General features: G+C 37.4%; 3 protein-coding genes across 4 annotated transcripts; 2 read left to right on the top strand and 1 right to left on the bottom strand.

The window, feature by feature from the left end:
• On the top strand, positions 4429-12155 carry LOC105177019 (WD repeat-containing protein 44). Of its 2 annotated transcripts, none has more exons than XM_011100032.2 (7): positions 4429-6468; positions 7768-7858; positions 8866-9023; positions 9149-9200; positions 9281-9363; positions 9558-9657; positions 10978-12050. In XM_011100032.2, the coding sequence occupies exons 1-7, from the start codon at positions 4822-4824 to the stop codon at positions 11052-11054; spliced, it is 2208 nt and encodes a 735-aa protein (XP_011098334.1). In that variant the 5' UTR covers positions 4429-4821; the 3' UTR covers positions 11055-12050. The 2 variants fall into 2 exon arrangements, with proteins under 2 accessions (XP_011098334.1, XP_011098333.1); XM_011100031.2 differs by having other exon boundaries at positions 4431-6468; positions 10995-12155.
• On the top strand, positions 12853-14644 carry LOC105177016 (protochlorophyllide reductase). Its single transcript, XM_011100029.2, has 5 exons — positions 12853-12991; positions 13067-13165; positions 13264-13795; positions 13919-14277; positions 14365-14644. The coding sequence occupies exons 1-5, from the start codon at positions 12938-12940 to the stop codon at positions 14521-14523; spliced, it is 1203 nt and encodes a 400-aa protein (XP_011098331.1). The 5' UTR covers positions 12853-12937; the 3' UTR covers positions 14524-14644.
• Positions 14760-17396, bottom strand: LOC105177018 (lanC-like protein GCL2; the record flags this gene model as incomplete). The annotated part of the gene is given in 5 exon segments (XM_020698764.1): positions 14760-15317; positions 15902-16213; positions 16291-16407; positions 16534-16645; positions 17256-17396. Coding segments are annotated over 5 exon segments (1021 nt in total), but the record flags the coding sequence as incomplete, so codon positions are not given.

The following is a 17396-nucleotide window of genomic DNA, read 5'->3' as shown; positions in this document are numbered from 1 at the left end:
CACCCCCCCCCCCCCCCCCCCCCCCACCCCCACCGATCATTGCCCTACTTCTCAAAACCTTTGTAATTAATATTCTACTTCAAAATTAGGTCAAAATATGTTTTGGGCTTTTCTAAAATTTATTATAATTCTACTATTTTTTATTTAAAAATTTATAAATACCACTTTAAAATTAATAATTATCTAATAAGTACTATTTACAATCAATTGTCACAAAAAAAATATTTGTTAGACGATTATTAATTTTTTAAAAGTAATCGTAATTTTTCAATTAACCAAAAAAATAAATATAATTACAAAAAATTTCAATAAAATTCGTTAATTTACCCTTAAAATAAATAATAATTATATATATACATATTTTGATATATTCATCCTTATGATATGGTAGCTTCATGTTGAATCCAATCATGATAAATGAACCGACACCACCGTTCATACCCCCACCCTCCTCCCGTGTTTTGTTTGGCTCCTCATTTCTTTAACTTGGACTTTTGCACGAGATCTGCTGCATTGCCATAGACTCAAATAAATAGTTATTTTATTGCTTGCTTTTTTTCCCAAGTCCAAACGCGGCGTTACCAGTCTTGCCGGACAACCCTCCGTGACCTCGCCCCCACAATGAAATTTTCTATTTTGAATTATATTGCATTTTTTATTTTAACTAAAATTAATTATCGAAAATACGTTATTTTTATGTGCATATAATAAATTTTTATATTTTATAATATATTATAAATAAAAATAAAATATAAATTAATACATTCAAAAAGAAAATTAATTTATTAGTTAATATGAAATTTGAAAAAGTTAGTTATCGTATTGGTCGGATAATATTTTCGGCTTTATACAAAATTGGTGCGGTAAGTGTCATAACCGTCGTTTGTAACTGTGGAGAGTCTTTTCTTTTTATTAGTATAGATATACACATTCGCGTGCACAAATATTTTTTCAAATAAAATAAATGCCGATTTCTTTGTACATGCATGTGTATATGTTAAATAAAATAGAAGATGCAATAAAATTTGAAACACAATATTCACTTCTGATGGTCTCCACTTCAACTAATAAGACTTGCTACTGCTGTGTTGTAGTGATCGGATTGCAACTTTTGTCAATGAAGCATAATTTAGTTGGCGAAACTGAAGCATAGTCATGGATTCGGAATTCTACCAACGTGAGGTGTGCGATTCTACTCTAATAGTAATTATTAATTAGTTATAAATATTTGATATTAATAATTAGAATATCGATTGTTACAGCTTTCAGTTATTTAGATCATACTATAATTAAAATGAATTTGCTCAAAAAATATGACTTCTGAGAAAATAATAATAGGGGTTAATTATAAATATTTTTTGTAATTAACGGACGTCTAATAAATACCCCATACAAGGGGTTGTCGCAATGGGATACTTTTTAGACGACATTTAATTTTAAAAGAGTATTTATAATTCTAAAAGATTAAGAACATAAGTCGCATTTGCAAACGCTTCAGTTTTGTTGTATGAATAAGTTGTAGTAAAAATTGATAGTGGTTGAAATTCAAAATCTTTCGATATACATAATGTGGATAGACTAATATGCCCTTACTTATATGATTATTTTAAGAAAAAATATCTGCCCTTACTTATATGATTATTTTACGAACAAATATCTCTTTAGTTAATTAATTACAACGACAATCTTTGTCCATGTAAAGTTAATTTATTTTTATCGGTTGAATCAGTTATTTATTTTATTTTTCTTCTGTTTTATTTACTTAAGAAAATATAATAAAATATTTAAATTATGCCCCAAAGTATTAGCATAATTACTTTTGACAGGCCTAAATAAAAAAAAAAAAAACTTTTGACATGAAAAATATGAGTTGACTAAAAGACTCTTATTTATATATATATTTTTATTATATCAAATTTTCTATCCATTTATACTTAAAATTAATTTATTTTGTCAATTTTGTTCAATTGCTTTTTTCATTTTTCCTTTTTCTTATAATTATATTTAATCTAACAAATATAATTAGAAATAATTACATTTACAACCCTTGATTTATTGTCTATTTACAGAAACTATCCCTGTATTTTACATAACTACATAACCCCTCAACAGCCAAAAAGTAGAGTAGTTTATGTAATGATGTTGATGTTTCTATTGGGTGTATGTATAATTTTTCAAAATATAGAAATTATATAAACTATAAATAAAAAATATAAATATAATTATTCTTTTAAATTATACACACATATCGAATGTGCCGTCGTCTTACACGGTGGCGTGTGTACATATATAGACCAGTAACCTGGAGAGGGAAGAGCTAAAGGGGGCCTGAGGGAGACGGAAGAGAGGGTAATTAATACCATCATTAAAGGGCTATCAGACATTTATAAGATGTTCTTTTTAAATAAATAAATAAATAAAAACAGTTGAGAACTTCACCAACAGTCTGTAATAATAATGATAGTAATAAGATTTTCTGATATGTCGTTTTTAAGCTTTAATTAACAGACATTTGTTGATCAAAGGGTTGCAGTTGGAGTTTACTCAGAGAGGAATATCTATATAATTATTTGTTCCACAATTATTTAAATGCAATTACACTAATTTAATGCGCCATTAATGTCTTAATGATGTAAGGGGTGTATTCAAGAGTTTGCCCTGACTTTTCAATTTTGTGGTAGGAATAAATTGTAAGCTATCTTTCACAACAGTATGGTTTTGAGATGGCGGAATGAGTTCAAGAAGTTTGATGTAGTTACGTGCTAGTATCCCCTCAAGGCGATCCCCTTGCTCTAACATCATTGTCCAATGTATATTCAGTTTTCAATTCAATAAAATCTGCATTCCGAATCGCGTGTTCAATTTACTGCTTTCCTGCTGCATCTAGCTTACTGCTGTTGCTATCGATATTGCTATTCCTGTCGGCGCGCTGCGTTAGTGCCGAGCGGAAGTTCGAGTGTGTGTTGCTATTGGCGGAAGTAGTCGACGGACTGCTAGCCACACGGAGCCCCTTTTCTTGCATTGCGGAAGGTGCCTCGTGAGAAAAGCTGAGAATGTTCGAAAATAAAAAGTTAAAAGTGCAAAATTTTTTAAAATTAACAATTTTTTTTTGAATACTTAAATATAAAAACGATCACAATTCGAATGCAAATTTGAAGAGAAGTGGAATGAGATGTGTAGAGTTAGTGTTGTAGTATTAAAGGTTTATTATTATTGTTATTGGCATGATGAAAAGTGCAGGCTAGCACCACAATGTTTGAGTAGTTGTCAAATTTTAGAAAACATTTAAATACCACAATTACTATTAATAATGGCACGTCTTTTGCTTTGGTCCTCCACATTCCAACAACTGCACCATTCACCAATTTCACTTTCAATTAATATTTCATTTACTAGACACCCCTAAAAGGACAATAACACACACATTTCCTCCACAACTTTTAGTCTGATGGTTAAAACTGTTCCTCATATAAATAAATTTGAAATTATGAATTTGAGTACCATTCGAACGTGTGGGTATTTGTCTATACTTTATGCGAGTTATTATAATTTATTTATCATTGTTGGTCATGTTGATGTATTGGTTGAATTGATGTATTGTTCAGTGTACCGAGATGAGTTTTTGTGATTTATTTAAGTCGAATACTGAGTTTATTGATCGGATCTATGTACTGCTCGGGTCGTTGATGTTGATATAGTTATGTAAATCACCATTTTATACAAAAGTGTTAAAAGATTAGAAAAATAATGAAAAAAAGATGGTCGGTATATTAATTCTTCTTGAACGTGACTATAGTTGCTACTCAAATAGTGAGTCCGTCACTGCAGTCCGATTGAAATGCAAAGTGGACTACGATGACTATACTCATAATCATCGAGGCATTAGTCTACTACGGTAAACTAGTTCGTATTCAAGTTGACTTGATTTTATAACTTATCTTATGAGAAGATAAAGTCTGTTCCACTTGTCGGAAATAGTATTTTCTGTTTTTTGCTTTTAATCTTATATGTCAGTGTTATAATTTTAAATTCTTGAAATTAAAATACTATAATTTTGTAGTCAATTGTATTTTTGTGTAATTAAAAATGATAGAAACCAAGAGGAAAGAGGACAAAAATACAAACATAGAGGATCTCAATAATAATTAGGGGAATTTTCACATTTAAAAAAAAAAGAAAAAGAAAAGAAGAACGCCAAAAACTCAACTCAATTATTATTGGATCATCGGCTGCCTTCCTTCTCTGCTAACCCATATGTCTGTTTTTTTCTGTCATTAATTACCCAAAATTATATCAAAATGGCCCCAAATTTATTGTTTAATTATAATTTTCACCCCTCAAGAACTAGCACAACCAAACAAAACCACCCCCAACGCATCACTACACGACACCGTTCCCCCCTTCCTCTCTCTCTCTCTCTCTCTCTCTCTCACTCTCACTCTTCTCTCTCTACAGTTTTCTCTCTCTCTCTCTCTCTCTCTCTCACTCTCACTCTTCTCTCTCTACAGTTTTCTCTCTCTCTCTCTCTCTCTCTAATTCATCATCGGATCTGAGTTCCCCAAAGTTAAAACCCCTTCTTCCAATATTGTCCGATCTCTCCGCTTCCCCACACAATCACACAATCACACACACACACACTCCAAACCCGCACACATACTGTGTGTGTGTCTCTCTCTGAATACGTACGTGTATACCTAAGGTTGTAGCAGAGAGTGGAGAGTTGGTTGGGAGCAGTATTCGGTCGGTTCTCGGGTCGGGGCCCGGCCCCAGTGGGAGATGGATCGGGCATTGTGAGCTGGATTCGATGGGAGGTGATAGACGATGAGCAAAGCCGGGGAAGAAGAAGAAGACGAGGAGTGCTTCCACGACTCGCTCGACCGGCTCCTCTCTTCCTCCAACACTTCTTGCTCTTGCTCTCCTTCCACTTCCGACCCAGAAGAAGACTACGATCCCAACTCGAATTGCAGCCCTGATTACAATGACCCAGTGCCCAAATTCCCCATGGGAGTCTCCCAGAACTACGATGTTTGGATTTCTCAGCCATCGTCGGTGGAGGAGAGACGCATCCGCCTCCTCCGCCAGATGGGCCTCACCCGTGACCCCTCACTCCTCCGCCACCGCCCTTCCCTCTCCCTCTCACTCTCATCCCATCACTCGAACCCCCTTGGTGAGAAATCTTACAGTACTGATGATAATACTTCGAAAGTCCTTGATAATAGTAGTGATTCCGTTAATGGTGATGATAGTAGTAATCGTAATGGTAGAGCATCTGGGATGGTCCGATCTAAGTCTGATGGAAACTATAATTCGCGCAAGACTTCGCAAGTTCATTCGAATAATTCGGCAACAGGTGGAATTGGTATAGATGTAAATAATGATAACGGGAGTGATATTCAAAGCCATTGCCGTATGGAAAGATCAAGAAGCAGCAATCAGTCGCCTGTCAGAAGTACGGTTTCTCCAAATAAACCCCCAAAGGTGAAGATTAGAATGGATTGTACACGAAATGGGAGCTTTAACAGCTTGTTGCCCGTCGTGAGGAATGAAGAGTCGGACCGGAGTTTGGAGTGTAACGGGTCAGATGATGTTAATGGCGTATGTATGATAAAGAATCTTGACAATGGAAAGGAATTTGTGGTGAATGAGGTGAGGGAGGATGGGACTTGGGAAAAGATCAAGGAAGTGGGAACTGGGCGCCAGTTAACCATGGAGGAGTTTTCATCCGAGATGTGTGTCGGGACTTCACCGATTGTACAGGAGTTGATGAGGAGACAGAACGTTGAAGATGGGAACAAAGAATGCTTGGATTCAAATGCTGATCGGAGCTTCGGGGGTGCATCTAAGTTGAAGAAGAGAGGGGGTTGGCTGAAGAGTATAAAGAATGTGGCAAGTTCAGTTACAGGGCATAAGGAGAGAAGGAGCAGTGATGAGAGGGACACATCATCTGAGAAGGGTGGGAGGCGGTCAAGCTCCGCCACAGATGACAGCCAGGATGTCTCCTTCCATGGGCCAGAGAGAGTCCGAGTCAGGCAGTATGGGAAATCTGTTAAAGAGCTTACAGCACTATACAAGAGCCAGGAGATACAGGCACACAATGGGTCAATTTGGGCAATTAAGTTCAGTTTGGATGGGAAATATCTGGCTAGTGCTGGTGAAGACTGTGTGATTCATGTGTGGCAGGTCGTGGAAACAGAGAGGAAGGGAGATTTCTTTTTTGATAAATCTGAAGATGGTAATTTCAATCTTCTGTTTCTAGCCAATGGATCGCCAGAGCCGTCGTCAATGTCACCAAATTTAGATGGTCTCTCAGAGAAGAAAAGACGAGGGAGGTCATCTATAAGTAGAAAGTCTGTGAGTCTTGAACAGATTTTGGTGCCTGAGACAGTGTTTGCCCTTTCAGACAAACCTATCTGTTCATTTCAAGGACATTTAGATGATGTACTGGATCTCTCATGGTCCAAGTCTCAGGTTAGTTGGTTATTTTTCCTTTATTGTTCTCATGGTTCTTCTACTGGCATAACGATGATTAGTTGAAGTCTTCCTTTTGCTTGCCTGTGGAACTTTGAGTTGCCTTATGTTAAATTTTGAATAATGAAACACGTATCATAATATTAGACTCTGATCCAGTGTAAACCTTCTTTTGTAGCCTCATAATTTCTTTGTGATGATAGTAAGTAGTTCCTCTGATACTTGTCTGTAGTCACCAAAAGTAGTTTAGCATACTTATTTTAGATCCTTGTCTGGGGAGGTTTAACCAGCATCTCTCAGTATAAATGAATAGCTAGGTTGTGTAAGGACTGTGTTTTTATCTTACTTACTGGAAGCATCAATGTTTGACTATTGAAAGGAGAGAGAGAAGGTAATAAACTATGTGATATCTGTTGTAAGTGGTGTTTATTATCTTCTGCATTAAATGGGGATTCATCATGGGACACAAGTAAATAGAGTGAGGTCTTTTTAACATAGTTGCAGACTGTAGTAACTGTGCCCTAGTACATGGGAATTATATTGTTACGTGAAGATTTTTGTTGCAGCATATCTCTTAAGTTTTTCCTGTTGATGCAAGAATCTTGGCGGTTTGCAATTTCAAATAGTAATACCAATGCATGGGCGACAGACATCATGTCTTCAATGATTTTGCAGTTTCTTGATTCAAGTGTTGTCTGTGATGATGCTTATCCAATTTTAAGCCAGTTGGTGACTTTTAATAAAATACGATGAATTTGGGTTGGAAAAGTATTTTGTTTTTGGTTTATTAAAGCATTTTTTATGGTGATTCCCACCAATCTGAAAGAAATTATGGAATTTATTTATATAGCGCTTGGTTCTATCAACATAGTTTTAGTCAGATGTCATTCCTATGAATCAATAGCCTGCAACATCTACTAGTACATCTTAACAATGAAAAACTTATTTGCTAAGTATATCAGACCTTGAATTGTTCTCCTTCTCTGCTTCTTTTCAGATATTTCGGCAAATAGTTCCCTGAAATGTCTGTTTGATTTGCAATGGAGTTGAGAAGAAAATTTTAATTGTTAATGTAAAATTTATCATCTCAACTTGGAGATTTCTCAGCCAAATGCAATTGATGTGGCCCATCTCCTGGCTCAAATCCTCTACCAGAATGAAAAAATTGAAACATAAAAAAGAAGGATAATTTTAAATGCCGTGCTTGTGCAGAATGATTTCATTTTGCAAAGTTTGTTATTTGCTTTTAATTTTAGTCAAGCACCTGGAAAGTTGCTCACAGTTCTCTTTCATCTCCAGCAACTGCTATCGTCTTCAATGGACAAGACGGTGCGTCTGTGGGATTTGTCTAGCAAGTCTTGTTTGAAGATCTTTTCACACAGTGACTATGGTAATTATCTGCATTCTCTGTTACTTCATTCAAGGAATTCCTTTGCTAGCATTTAGAAAAAGGACTACCCTTACAGTGTGGTTGGTGCTGGAGCTTCTGGGATCTATATGGTATTGGGCTGAGACCTGTTGGAAGAAAATGGCATTTTCTATGATGACTTTATGGCTGGACCAGTGCGTGTGCTTGTTGGTTATAGTAAAGATGGACCTGGGACTTTGTGGAAGGCCTTAGAAAGAGATTAGATAAAGGAGAAGAGGAAGGATACCAAGGAGGGAAGGAATTGATGTGTTTGCAATGGACCCTGAGAAAAATCAATCTGGGATTTTGGTAATCATATGAAGGGGCCATATGATTCATGATCTTGAAATACCTCTACTTGTAGTTATTTTATGAACTTGAACTTTAAAAATGAAGGCCTGTTGCAACGGTACAAGATTGGAAATCTTGAACAAGGTTGTCTGTGCTGATCATGGTCCAATGTTGTGTTACGCATAAATAGCTTGTACTGAGACAATGATTTGATATGCTGATGAACGGAAGAAATAATTAGCAGTTTGTGACCGTAAAGGAACACAATGGAAGAGACTGCTTTACTGGAATCACAAGGAAAAAGTAGAATTGGGGGCATGGTTGTGGTCACTATAAGGAGAGGGGGGATAGTTGGGTGGTTCTGATCATTTGATAAGAAAGACACCTATGGAGTGTTAATATGGGGTATGAATATGGGCAAAGGAACAAAGTCGCTCTGCAGTGGTTGTGAGTTTCAGTTGTTTGCCTAGTGATTAACATAGGGGCTTTAGTTTGGCCTAGCTAGTATCGAGCTGGCCATGTCTATCACATGCTTATATCACTCTTTTGGTTCTTTCCTAATTCCAATGTACTTGGAAGTTTATGTATTTAACATATCCATTGTAATGTTTCTGGTGAATTTTACATGATTCCTTGAAGTATAGAGTGAAAATATGGGTTAATCTACTGAAACATTTTCTGAATTTCCCATGCCACAGTAACCTGCATCCAGTTTAATCCAGTTGATGATAGATACTTCATCAGTGGATCTCTAGATGCTAAGGTGCGAATATGGAGCATTCCTGATCGCCAAGTTGTTGATTGGAATGATTTGCATGAAATGGTCACTGCTGCTTGCTACACACCTGATGGACAGGTTAGGGATGGATTATTTATTACTGAAAGCTATTGCTTTTATATTGTCCATGCATGTTAGTCAAAATTTTCTCTGACTTCGCACGTGTTAGATTTTTCTCAATGATATTTGTAAAATTTTGGTAGGGGGCACTAGTTGGTTCATACAAAGGTAGCTGTCGCTTATACAACACATCAGGTATGAAATGATTTCTTTGTTGAGAAAAATAAGCTTATGTTGTGAAGTAAATTATATATCTCTGCAATGTGTTGTTGCAGAAAATAAATTGCTGCAAAAAAGTCAGATCAATTTGCAGAATAAAAAGAAGAAATCTCATCAGAAGAAAATAACAGGATTCCAGGTAAACCAGTTCGTTGACCATTTTTACATCAACTACCTATTTATCTATGCAAAAGAAAAGACAGTGGAGTTTGAGTCGAGTTGCTGGCACAGTTTTCCGGTACTTTAGATTACAGACTGTCTGACACACAGTTCTTTTTCTTACGAGTCAAATTCTACTTATTCTTATAGTTGCTGACATATTTTATTGCACAGTTCGCACCAGGAAGTACATCAGAGGTGCTTGTGACATCTGCAGATTCCAGAATTCGTGTCTTAGATGGTGTTGATCTGGATCTTGTTCACAAGTTCAAAGGTATGGAGATGTGCAATAAAACTTTTTTATTTCTTTAACATAGTGATTGGGTTGTCTTGACTTCTTTAAAGGGGCTTATCAATTATGAGCCTTGGTCTTTCACAACCGCTACTTGCAAAAGTTTTTCTTGTTATCCTGGTGTCTATATACTACTATCTTCTTGAAACCCATGGAAGTTCTGCTTTATTGGGGATTTGAATTTGCAGTGCATTTGTTTGTTACTTTCCATTTTTGTTTAAGTGTCTTGAGCCCTAATCTGGATTTGTGTTTTCTGGATAAGTGTAAATTAATTCCTGTTGGAGTTTTACAGTTTTGTTCCTTTCTTTTAAGGTACATAGCTCATAGGTTAAAGACTTTTTCTTTTATTTGTGACTTATGGGAATTAGGAATATGTTTACCAAATAAAAGTAGAACTTCAGATCATAATGCTTGAGAACTATTCGGTCTCTGGCAATGTCTAATTTTCATTCAGCTATGTAATCCAAACCCTGCGTTTCTACTTCCATCTAAATATATGAGTGTGTTCCTTATCAATTGTCTAACCTGAACCTGCATTGTATACCTTTCTTGGCCGCATTATTTTCCTGGAACTTCTAGTTTTATGGCTAAGATCTCGTCAAAATGATGGATATTTTGCAGAGGTCTTGGAACAGTTATAAGAGTGATGTGTGGAAAAACTGAAATTAGTGTCGAATTTAGTCGTAATATATTTTTCTACTGTTGAGACTTGAGTTTCATATGCATGGTTTAGCATCTTCTGGAAGGCTAATATGAGAAGTGAGAGATTATTGCATGGACTCGTATATTCTGACACCATGGAAACAAGAATATTGCTGATACAAGTGTAGGGGTGATTAGCTCGTACATGGAGTGTACTCTTCTTAGTTTTCAATTACTGAATGAGATCTTCTCTATTTTTTACCATTCAAGAGGAATACACTTAGTTCCCTTTGTAACACTAAATGACATGGCATGTGGAAATTTGTTCCTCCTGGCTATGATCTGAGATTGCATTAAGTAGGGTTACGACATTTAGGTGTATGAGATCTCTAATTCAATTGTTTGGTTTTAGGAACTCATTTATTTTCTTATTACATTATATATTCCCGTCGTCTTCATCTATTATTTGAACTCCGAATACCTAATAAATTAAAGGATAATATTCATTGTCTCCTTGTATGATTCATTTGTGAGGTCAAGTTTTTAAGTATACAATTTTTGAGCTATCTTCTTGTTTTACCTTTTATCCTTTAATTTGCCATATGTGAAGATTGTCTTTGGTTCATATACTTTACAAAATTCTTATAGCCAATAAATTAGTGCTAAATCTTCTACAGGGTTCCGCAATGCAAACAGCCAAATTTCAGCCTCCCTCACTTCTAATGGGAAATATGTAGTTTCTGCCAGTGAAGATTCATATGTTTATGTATGGAGACATGAAGGTGAATCCCGACCAAACAGAAGCAAAGGTGTTACTGTTACTCGGTCTTACGAGCTTTTCCATTGTCGAGACGTATCTGTGGCAATCCCCTGGCCTGGCATTTCCGACACATGGGGTCTCCAAGATACTTGTGCTGGAAGGCAAAACGGTGCACTTGATCGTCTTGAAGACGTATTAAATGCATACCATCCAACTACACCAGTCGAAGAAACTAACGGCAGCGAAGGCTCGCCATTAGCATCTGGGTGCAGTAACAGCCCTCTTAATGGAACTCTATCTAGCGCCACAAACAGCTACCTCTTTGATAGAATCTCAGTAACATGGCCTGAGGAGAAACTTCTCTCAGCTACTAAGAGCCGTAGCCCTCGTGTCAGCGTAGACTTCTCTAACGGTTTCTACCAAAACCGGTCAGCCTGGGGTATGGTCATAGTAACTGCAGGCCTCACAGGAGAAATCAGGACTTTCCAGAACTTCGGATTGCCTGTTCGAATTTAGGCATCAAGGGACTCTGAAACACGTGACTATAAGCACCTCAACGAGTCCTAAGCCCCAAGTATGCAAAAATTTGTACAGATATCAGAGAGGTTGTAATATTAGCGAGTTCTCTATTTCTTTTTTTTTTTTTCTTTCTTTTTGTATTTTCTTGTACCTGTGCCAGTCGGATCCACGACTCAGCCAAGAAGCCTTGCTGACGGCACTGGTGAAAAAGTAGAATTCTCAGGAGTGAAGAAGAGGGGGGTGGGCAAAAGGTAAAGAAGATGTTACAGCATTGAGTTTTAGACACCGATTTATTTTGTGTAATCGGGAAGTGTAGAGTTAAGGGGGCGTTGTCATCTAAGCCAAATTCTTTATCAATTCATTCAATTTTATTTAGGGCGTTGTATACATAAAAGTTGGGAGTGAAGCTAAAGCTGAAACTGGAATGTGAAAAGGATGAGCATTTCCATGTTCATTGCACATCCCAGTTTTAATGTACTCTTTTCTGTACATGATTTTGTAATTGACAGACATTCTTCACAAGCAAAAAGAAAAAAAAAACAAGTATCATTTGCGTTTCCTCTTGTTCAATTGTTCATCTACTGCTAGATTCCTACCATGTTCGGCTAAATTTATTAAAAATATATGATAATTTCACTTATTTATAAGATATTAAACTATTTTTTTAAACATATGAAACTTTTTTCAAGTTTACCCAACTCACATAATGTAATAACAATATTTTTATTTACCGTTTACTTTTTATTATTAGGTTATATAAACTGTTCAATATTTACTTTACATTATGAAGGTCTGTTGTTTGGATTGAATAACTCATATTACAACATAAGCGGCCTTGACAAAACCATTAAAATATAAAATGGAATAATACAAGTTTTGTCTATAAGAACAGTTAATCTAAGATATGGGCTGTGTCTCTAACTTGTGGCAAAGAACTCAAAACCAGCCACTTCACAGACAGACTGCTCTCCTGGGGAGTTATGGTACCATACTCCTCACCCAAAGAGCCTCACCAAACATTATCCCTTTATCATTTTCCCCATACCCAAGCCCATAATTGTGGGGAGACCTCTGCCACCCACACTACAAACACTAGTAATAAATGAAAATATCAGAGGAAATCACAACCACAGAATCTGATTGGTGTTCCAAGTCCATGTGGCATATACTTCCACACAGGATCATCTTATCTGTGGTGGATTTCATATCCAAAACCATCAGTCCCTTTTGGTCAAGAATTACTATAAATATATCTATCAGAAGTATCTTATGCTACTTAGATTTGTAGCAAAAGAAAAATCTCTTACAAGGTCTCTTTCCCAGTAACATTAATATCTTGTAATGGCTTTACAGGCTGCTGCTCTGATCCCCTCTGCATATCCAATTCACAAAGAGGTTTGTTTTTTCATTGCTACAATGAATCCCAGAGAGCACATGTATTCTTGTCTAAATGTAACAACATTATTACAGGGAAAATCCGGTGCATGTTTGAAGGATTCCAGTCTTTTTGGAGTTTCACTCTCAGACCATGTTAAGGCTGACTTTACTTCTGCTGCATTGAAATCCAAGGTACATGATCTATGTATAGGTTGCAAGAATGTGTGTATATGTGTGTGCGTTTATGGATCAAGAATTGAGGTTACTCATGGAGATTGGACTTCTTGCAGAGAGAATTTGGCTCGAGGAAGTTACCGGCCGTTAGAGTAGAGGCGGTGGCAACGTCTCCAACTTTCACTCCGGCCACGGTCCAAGGGAAGAAAACTTTGAGGAAAGGCAGTGTGATCATCACCGGAGCCTCCTCCGGCTTAGGCCTGGCGACGGCTAAAGCCTTGGCGGAGAGCGGGAAATGGCATGTAATTATGGCCTGCAGGGACTTCCTCAAGGCTGAGAGAGCAGCAAAATCTGTTGGGATGGCCAAGGAAAATTATACCATCATGCATTTGGACCTTGCTTCACTTGATAGTGTGAGGCAGTTTGTCGATAACTTCAAGCGATCTGGCCGACCCCTCGACGTCTTGGTTTGTAATGCAGCAGTCTACCAACCGACTGCCAGGGAACCTTCGTATACAGCTGATGGGTTTGAGCTTAGTGTTGGGACTAACCATCTTGGCCACTTCCTTCTTTCAAGATTGCTGCTTGATGACTTGAAGCAGTCTGATTACCCGTCGAAGAGGCTCATAATCGTCGGCTCAATCACAGGTATGGCAAACAAGTCATCAAATTGAAATGCAGAATTTACGCTGTTTGGAGATGAGTTGCTATGTTAGGCAAGCCTGTTTAAATTCAAAGTTCACCAATGCTTCTCTTATGACTATATTTCAGGGAATACAAATACCTTGGCTGGAAATGTACCTCCAAAGGCAAATCTTGGGGACTTGAGGGGACTCCAAGGAGGACTGAATGGGCTGAACAGCTCTTCCATGATAGACGGCGCAGACTTTGATGGTGCCAAGGCATACAAGGATAGCAAGGTCTGCAACATGCTGACCATGCAAGAATTTCACCGACGTTACCATGAGGATACTGGCATCACATTTGCTTCCTTATACCCCGGCTGCATAGCCACGACCGGGTTGTTCAGGGAGCACATTCCACTTTTCCGGCTGCTTTTCCCTCCATTCCAAAAGTTCATCACAAAGGGCTTTGTTTCAGAGGAAGAGGCTGGAAAAAGACTTGCACAGGTAAAGTTAACAACTGCAGCATTGATTCTAGCAAGATGAATGCAAATTAAACAATGGCGTTTACCCGTGATGGATTGGTGATTGCAGGTTGTGAGTGACCCAAGCTTGACAAAGTCAGGTGTGTACTGGAGCTGGAACAAGGACTCAGCTTCATTTGAGAACCAGTTGTCTGAGGAAGCCAGTGATGCCGATAAAGCACGTAAAGTGTGGGAAATTAGTGAGAAGCTCGTTGGTTTGCGTGACTAAGCTAAGGATTTTTGGATTGAGGAAATCTTTTGGTGCTAAACATCGGTGAAGAAACAAAATTTCTGTAAAATTCTTGTTAGAATCATAATAAATCACTCGATCCAACTTTGCGTTAAATGGATATATATATTCTGAATAGATCAAAACACACGGGAACAACCACCTCACTGAAAATTGTTCCCAGAAGCATTTGACATCAACGAACCAACTGATCTGAACAAGGAAAAACGAAGATATACACCAGAATAAGTTGGTATGGGATTAACTTGAAAAGAAAATTACATTCTATATGGAATTTACATGGTGTCCAAACTAAAAGGGTCTCTTCCTTCTTACGACGAACTTGTTGGAGTTACAAAGAAAAAGTACATGCAAAAGGTTCATCCGAGTTGCAAAGAAAACTACATGCAATATACATCGTACTAGTACACACATCTATGCATGCACAAAGTACACTAAAGTTCATAAGCTGGAAACCTAGCCTGAGATGGTTCGGTCATGTCCAGAAACAGATAAGCCATTCCACCGATGCCTTCAAACAGTGAATATGGTCGATCACCTCCGTGAATAATGCCCTCTGATATGAGAATTTGAGCCCGATCATGAAGAAAGCATGCGAATGCTTTTGCTCTGTATAAGAACTCCTGTTTACCTGTTAACTGGTAGAGTGAAAGAAATATATAGGCATTCCCACTTATGCCATGACATACTCCGACTCGTTTAAGCAGGCCTCGGTTCCATACGACTTCCCCCGCATCAATTGCTGCTTGCAGAAACTCTTCACTTGCAAAAACCTGATAACATGGATGAAATTTTGAGCAATATTTTGTTTATTGAGTTACTTCTATTTGAAAACTTAAACTACAGCAAAGTTATAGAAGCTTCTATTTGGTAAAGGATTTACAGGACAGCCTAGATGCAGGCCTTATGCTTTTGTTTTTTTCTAACTTTTGAAGATAAGCTTGAGAAACTATGATGTATGGATGCTTGGTGACTTGATCCACCTCAGTAAGCTAATATCACCTCATGAATTGTTAGATTGGATAGAATCTTCAAAGAAGTAGAGAAAAAAAAAAAAAATTTAGTCATCAAATTTACTGTGTAGATGCCATCTAACTCCCCCCAAAGCATAAAGTTTCTTCATTTTGCTGAGACAGCACCTACTATCGAACTCATTATGATTATTCCAGAAGATAATGGAAGATACAGCTGACACTTTGACTTTGGTTATCAAACCGACTGCTTTAGAATCAGACAAGTTAAAGTGAAAATATTAAGAAGTACTAATAGCAAAACGAGTTAATTTATAGCTCTTCATGGAATAAACATATTAGAAAGCAGAAGAAAACAGACATTAGTTACTGGTTATATCTTATACCTTGGCTGCTTTTGCTAGAGTAAGAGCAACACCAGGAGCTCCATGGCACCAGTGAACGAGTCTATCCGTTTCACTTCCTTCACTTGAAGGGTAATTTCCGCTAGGAAAACGATTTTTTATCATGTAACGTAGTGTGCCCTTGACATGCTCCACCTCATCCGGCGTCAGGTCCATATCCATTAACACATACATAATCCCAGCAAGCCCATGCGCAGCTCCCCAGTATCTTTTTCCATGCCATTCAAACATCAAAGGACATCTTCCTTTCGCCAATTGCCGACCAGATTTTATAATTTCATCAACAACAGCCCTCTGTATAAATATTTGAATCAAATGAATAGGGCTATCTTAAATGCAGTCAAGAAACTTGACATGACAGTGAAGGGTACCATTCTGGTGGAAGAAATTGTGTCTTTGCCAATATTTTTGTTTAAGAATGAAGATGCCCACAAGAACCCAGCTCTCCCATACAACAGTTCATCTGGAAGGTCCTTGGAAAGCTTAATCTGAACTCAATTTGGAAAATGCAAGCCAATATATTAATACAACAAAAAAGAATAGCAATTAGCAACCAAGAAAAGGGTTGAATCGGGTGCTGAAAGCAAGTGGCATTTGTGGGAAAGTTGCACTACCTCTTTGAACTGTGCCAAGTATTGATGACATAATTCTTTATCGCCTTTATGGTGTGCTGCTACGGCACCAAGAGCATATACACCAGCCCGTCCACATATGAAAGTCACACGCCTGCAGTTTACAAACACCACCCGATTATGCCGGCAATACTGCAATAAGTTACGTGGTTTATGATCGGGATAAAAGTCATAAGATATGCATATAAGGCCGAGTAGGCACCTACACGTGAGCTGTAAGCCGGACAAATAGACCATCCCAACCAACCTATAGAATAATCATAATTCTCATTCTACTTCCATCCATCTGTCTTGTGCTTTTAACTCATTATACTCTCAGCTATAATGTGATCAGACCTGACATTAGCATCAACACATCCTTTTCTTATCGAAATTCTTCTAAGCACACCATGGCCGCAAATGGCAAAGCTTTTAGAGAACAAACTACAACTAATTTGAACTTTTTTCAAGTCCCACAAAATCAAACATCCTGAAGATGTTCTATATGAAAAATCCAAAGCCAACTCATCTCCAACATTGTCAAGCATCAAAGCAAACCTTTTATCAGAACACAACATCACAAAATCCAAGAACCATAAAGAAACCCCAATCTAGTCAAATTCAAGCAACTGTTCGACCTACAACCTAGTAGTTAAGTCAAGAATTTTCATCCCAAAAGCAAAATACTTTCATTCATAGAGAAACAAAGAGAAAACTGAAAATACCCAGAGCCTCGAGACGCGGAGTCACAGGCCTCAATGATATCAGAGCAAAGAGCAAGATCATTCTTGTCTCCAGTAATCTGATAAGCCTTAAACAGCAAGAAAGCAGTGCCCAGAGCCCCAGTATACAACGTATAATCACCT

This window comes from Sesamum indicum, linkage group LG14, assembly GCF_000512975.1.
Source record: "Sesamum indicum cultivar Zhongzhi No. 13 linkage group LG14, S_indicum_v1.0, whole genome shotgun sequence".
Taxonomy (NCBI): Eukaryota; Viridiplantae; Streptophyta; class Magnoliopsida; order Lamiales; family Pedaliaceae; genus Sesamum; species Sesamum indicum.
Note: the sequence above shows the minus strand (reverse complement) of the source record. Positions and strands in the feature narration are given on the sequence as shown.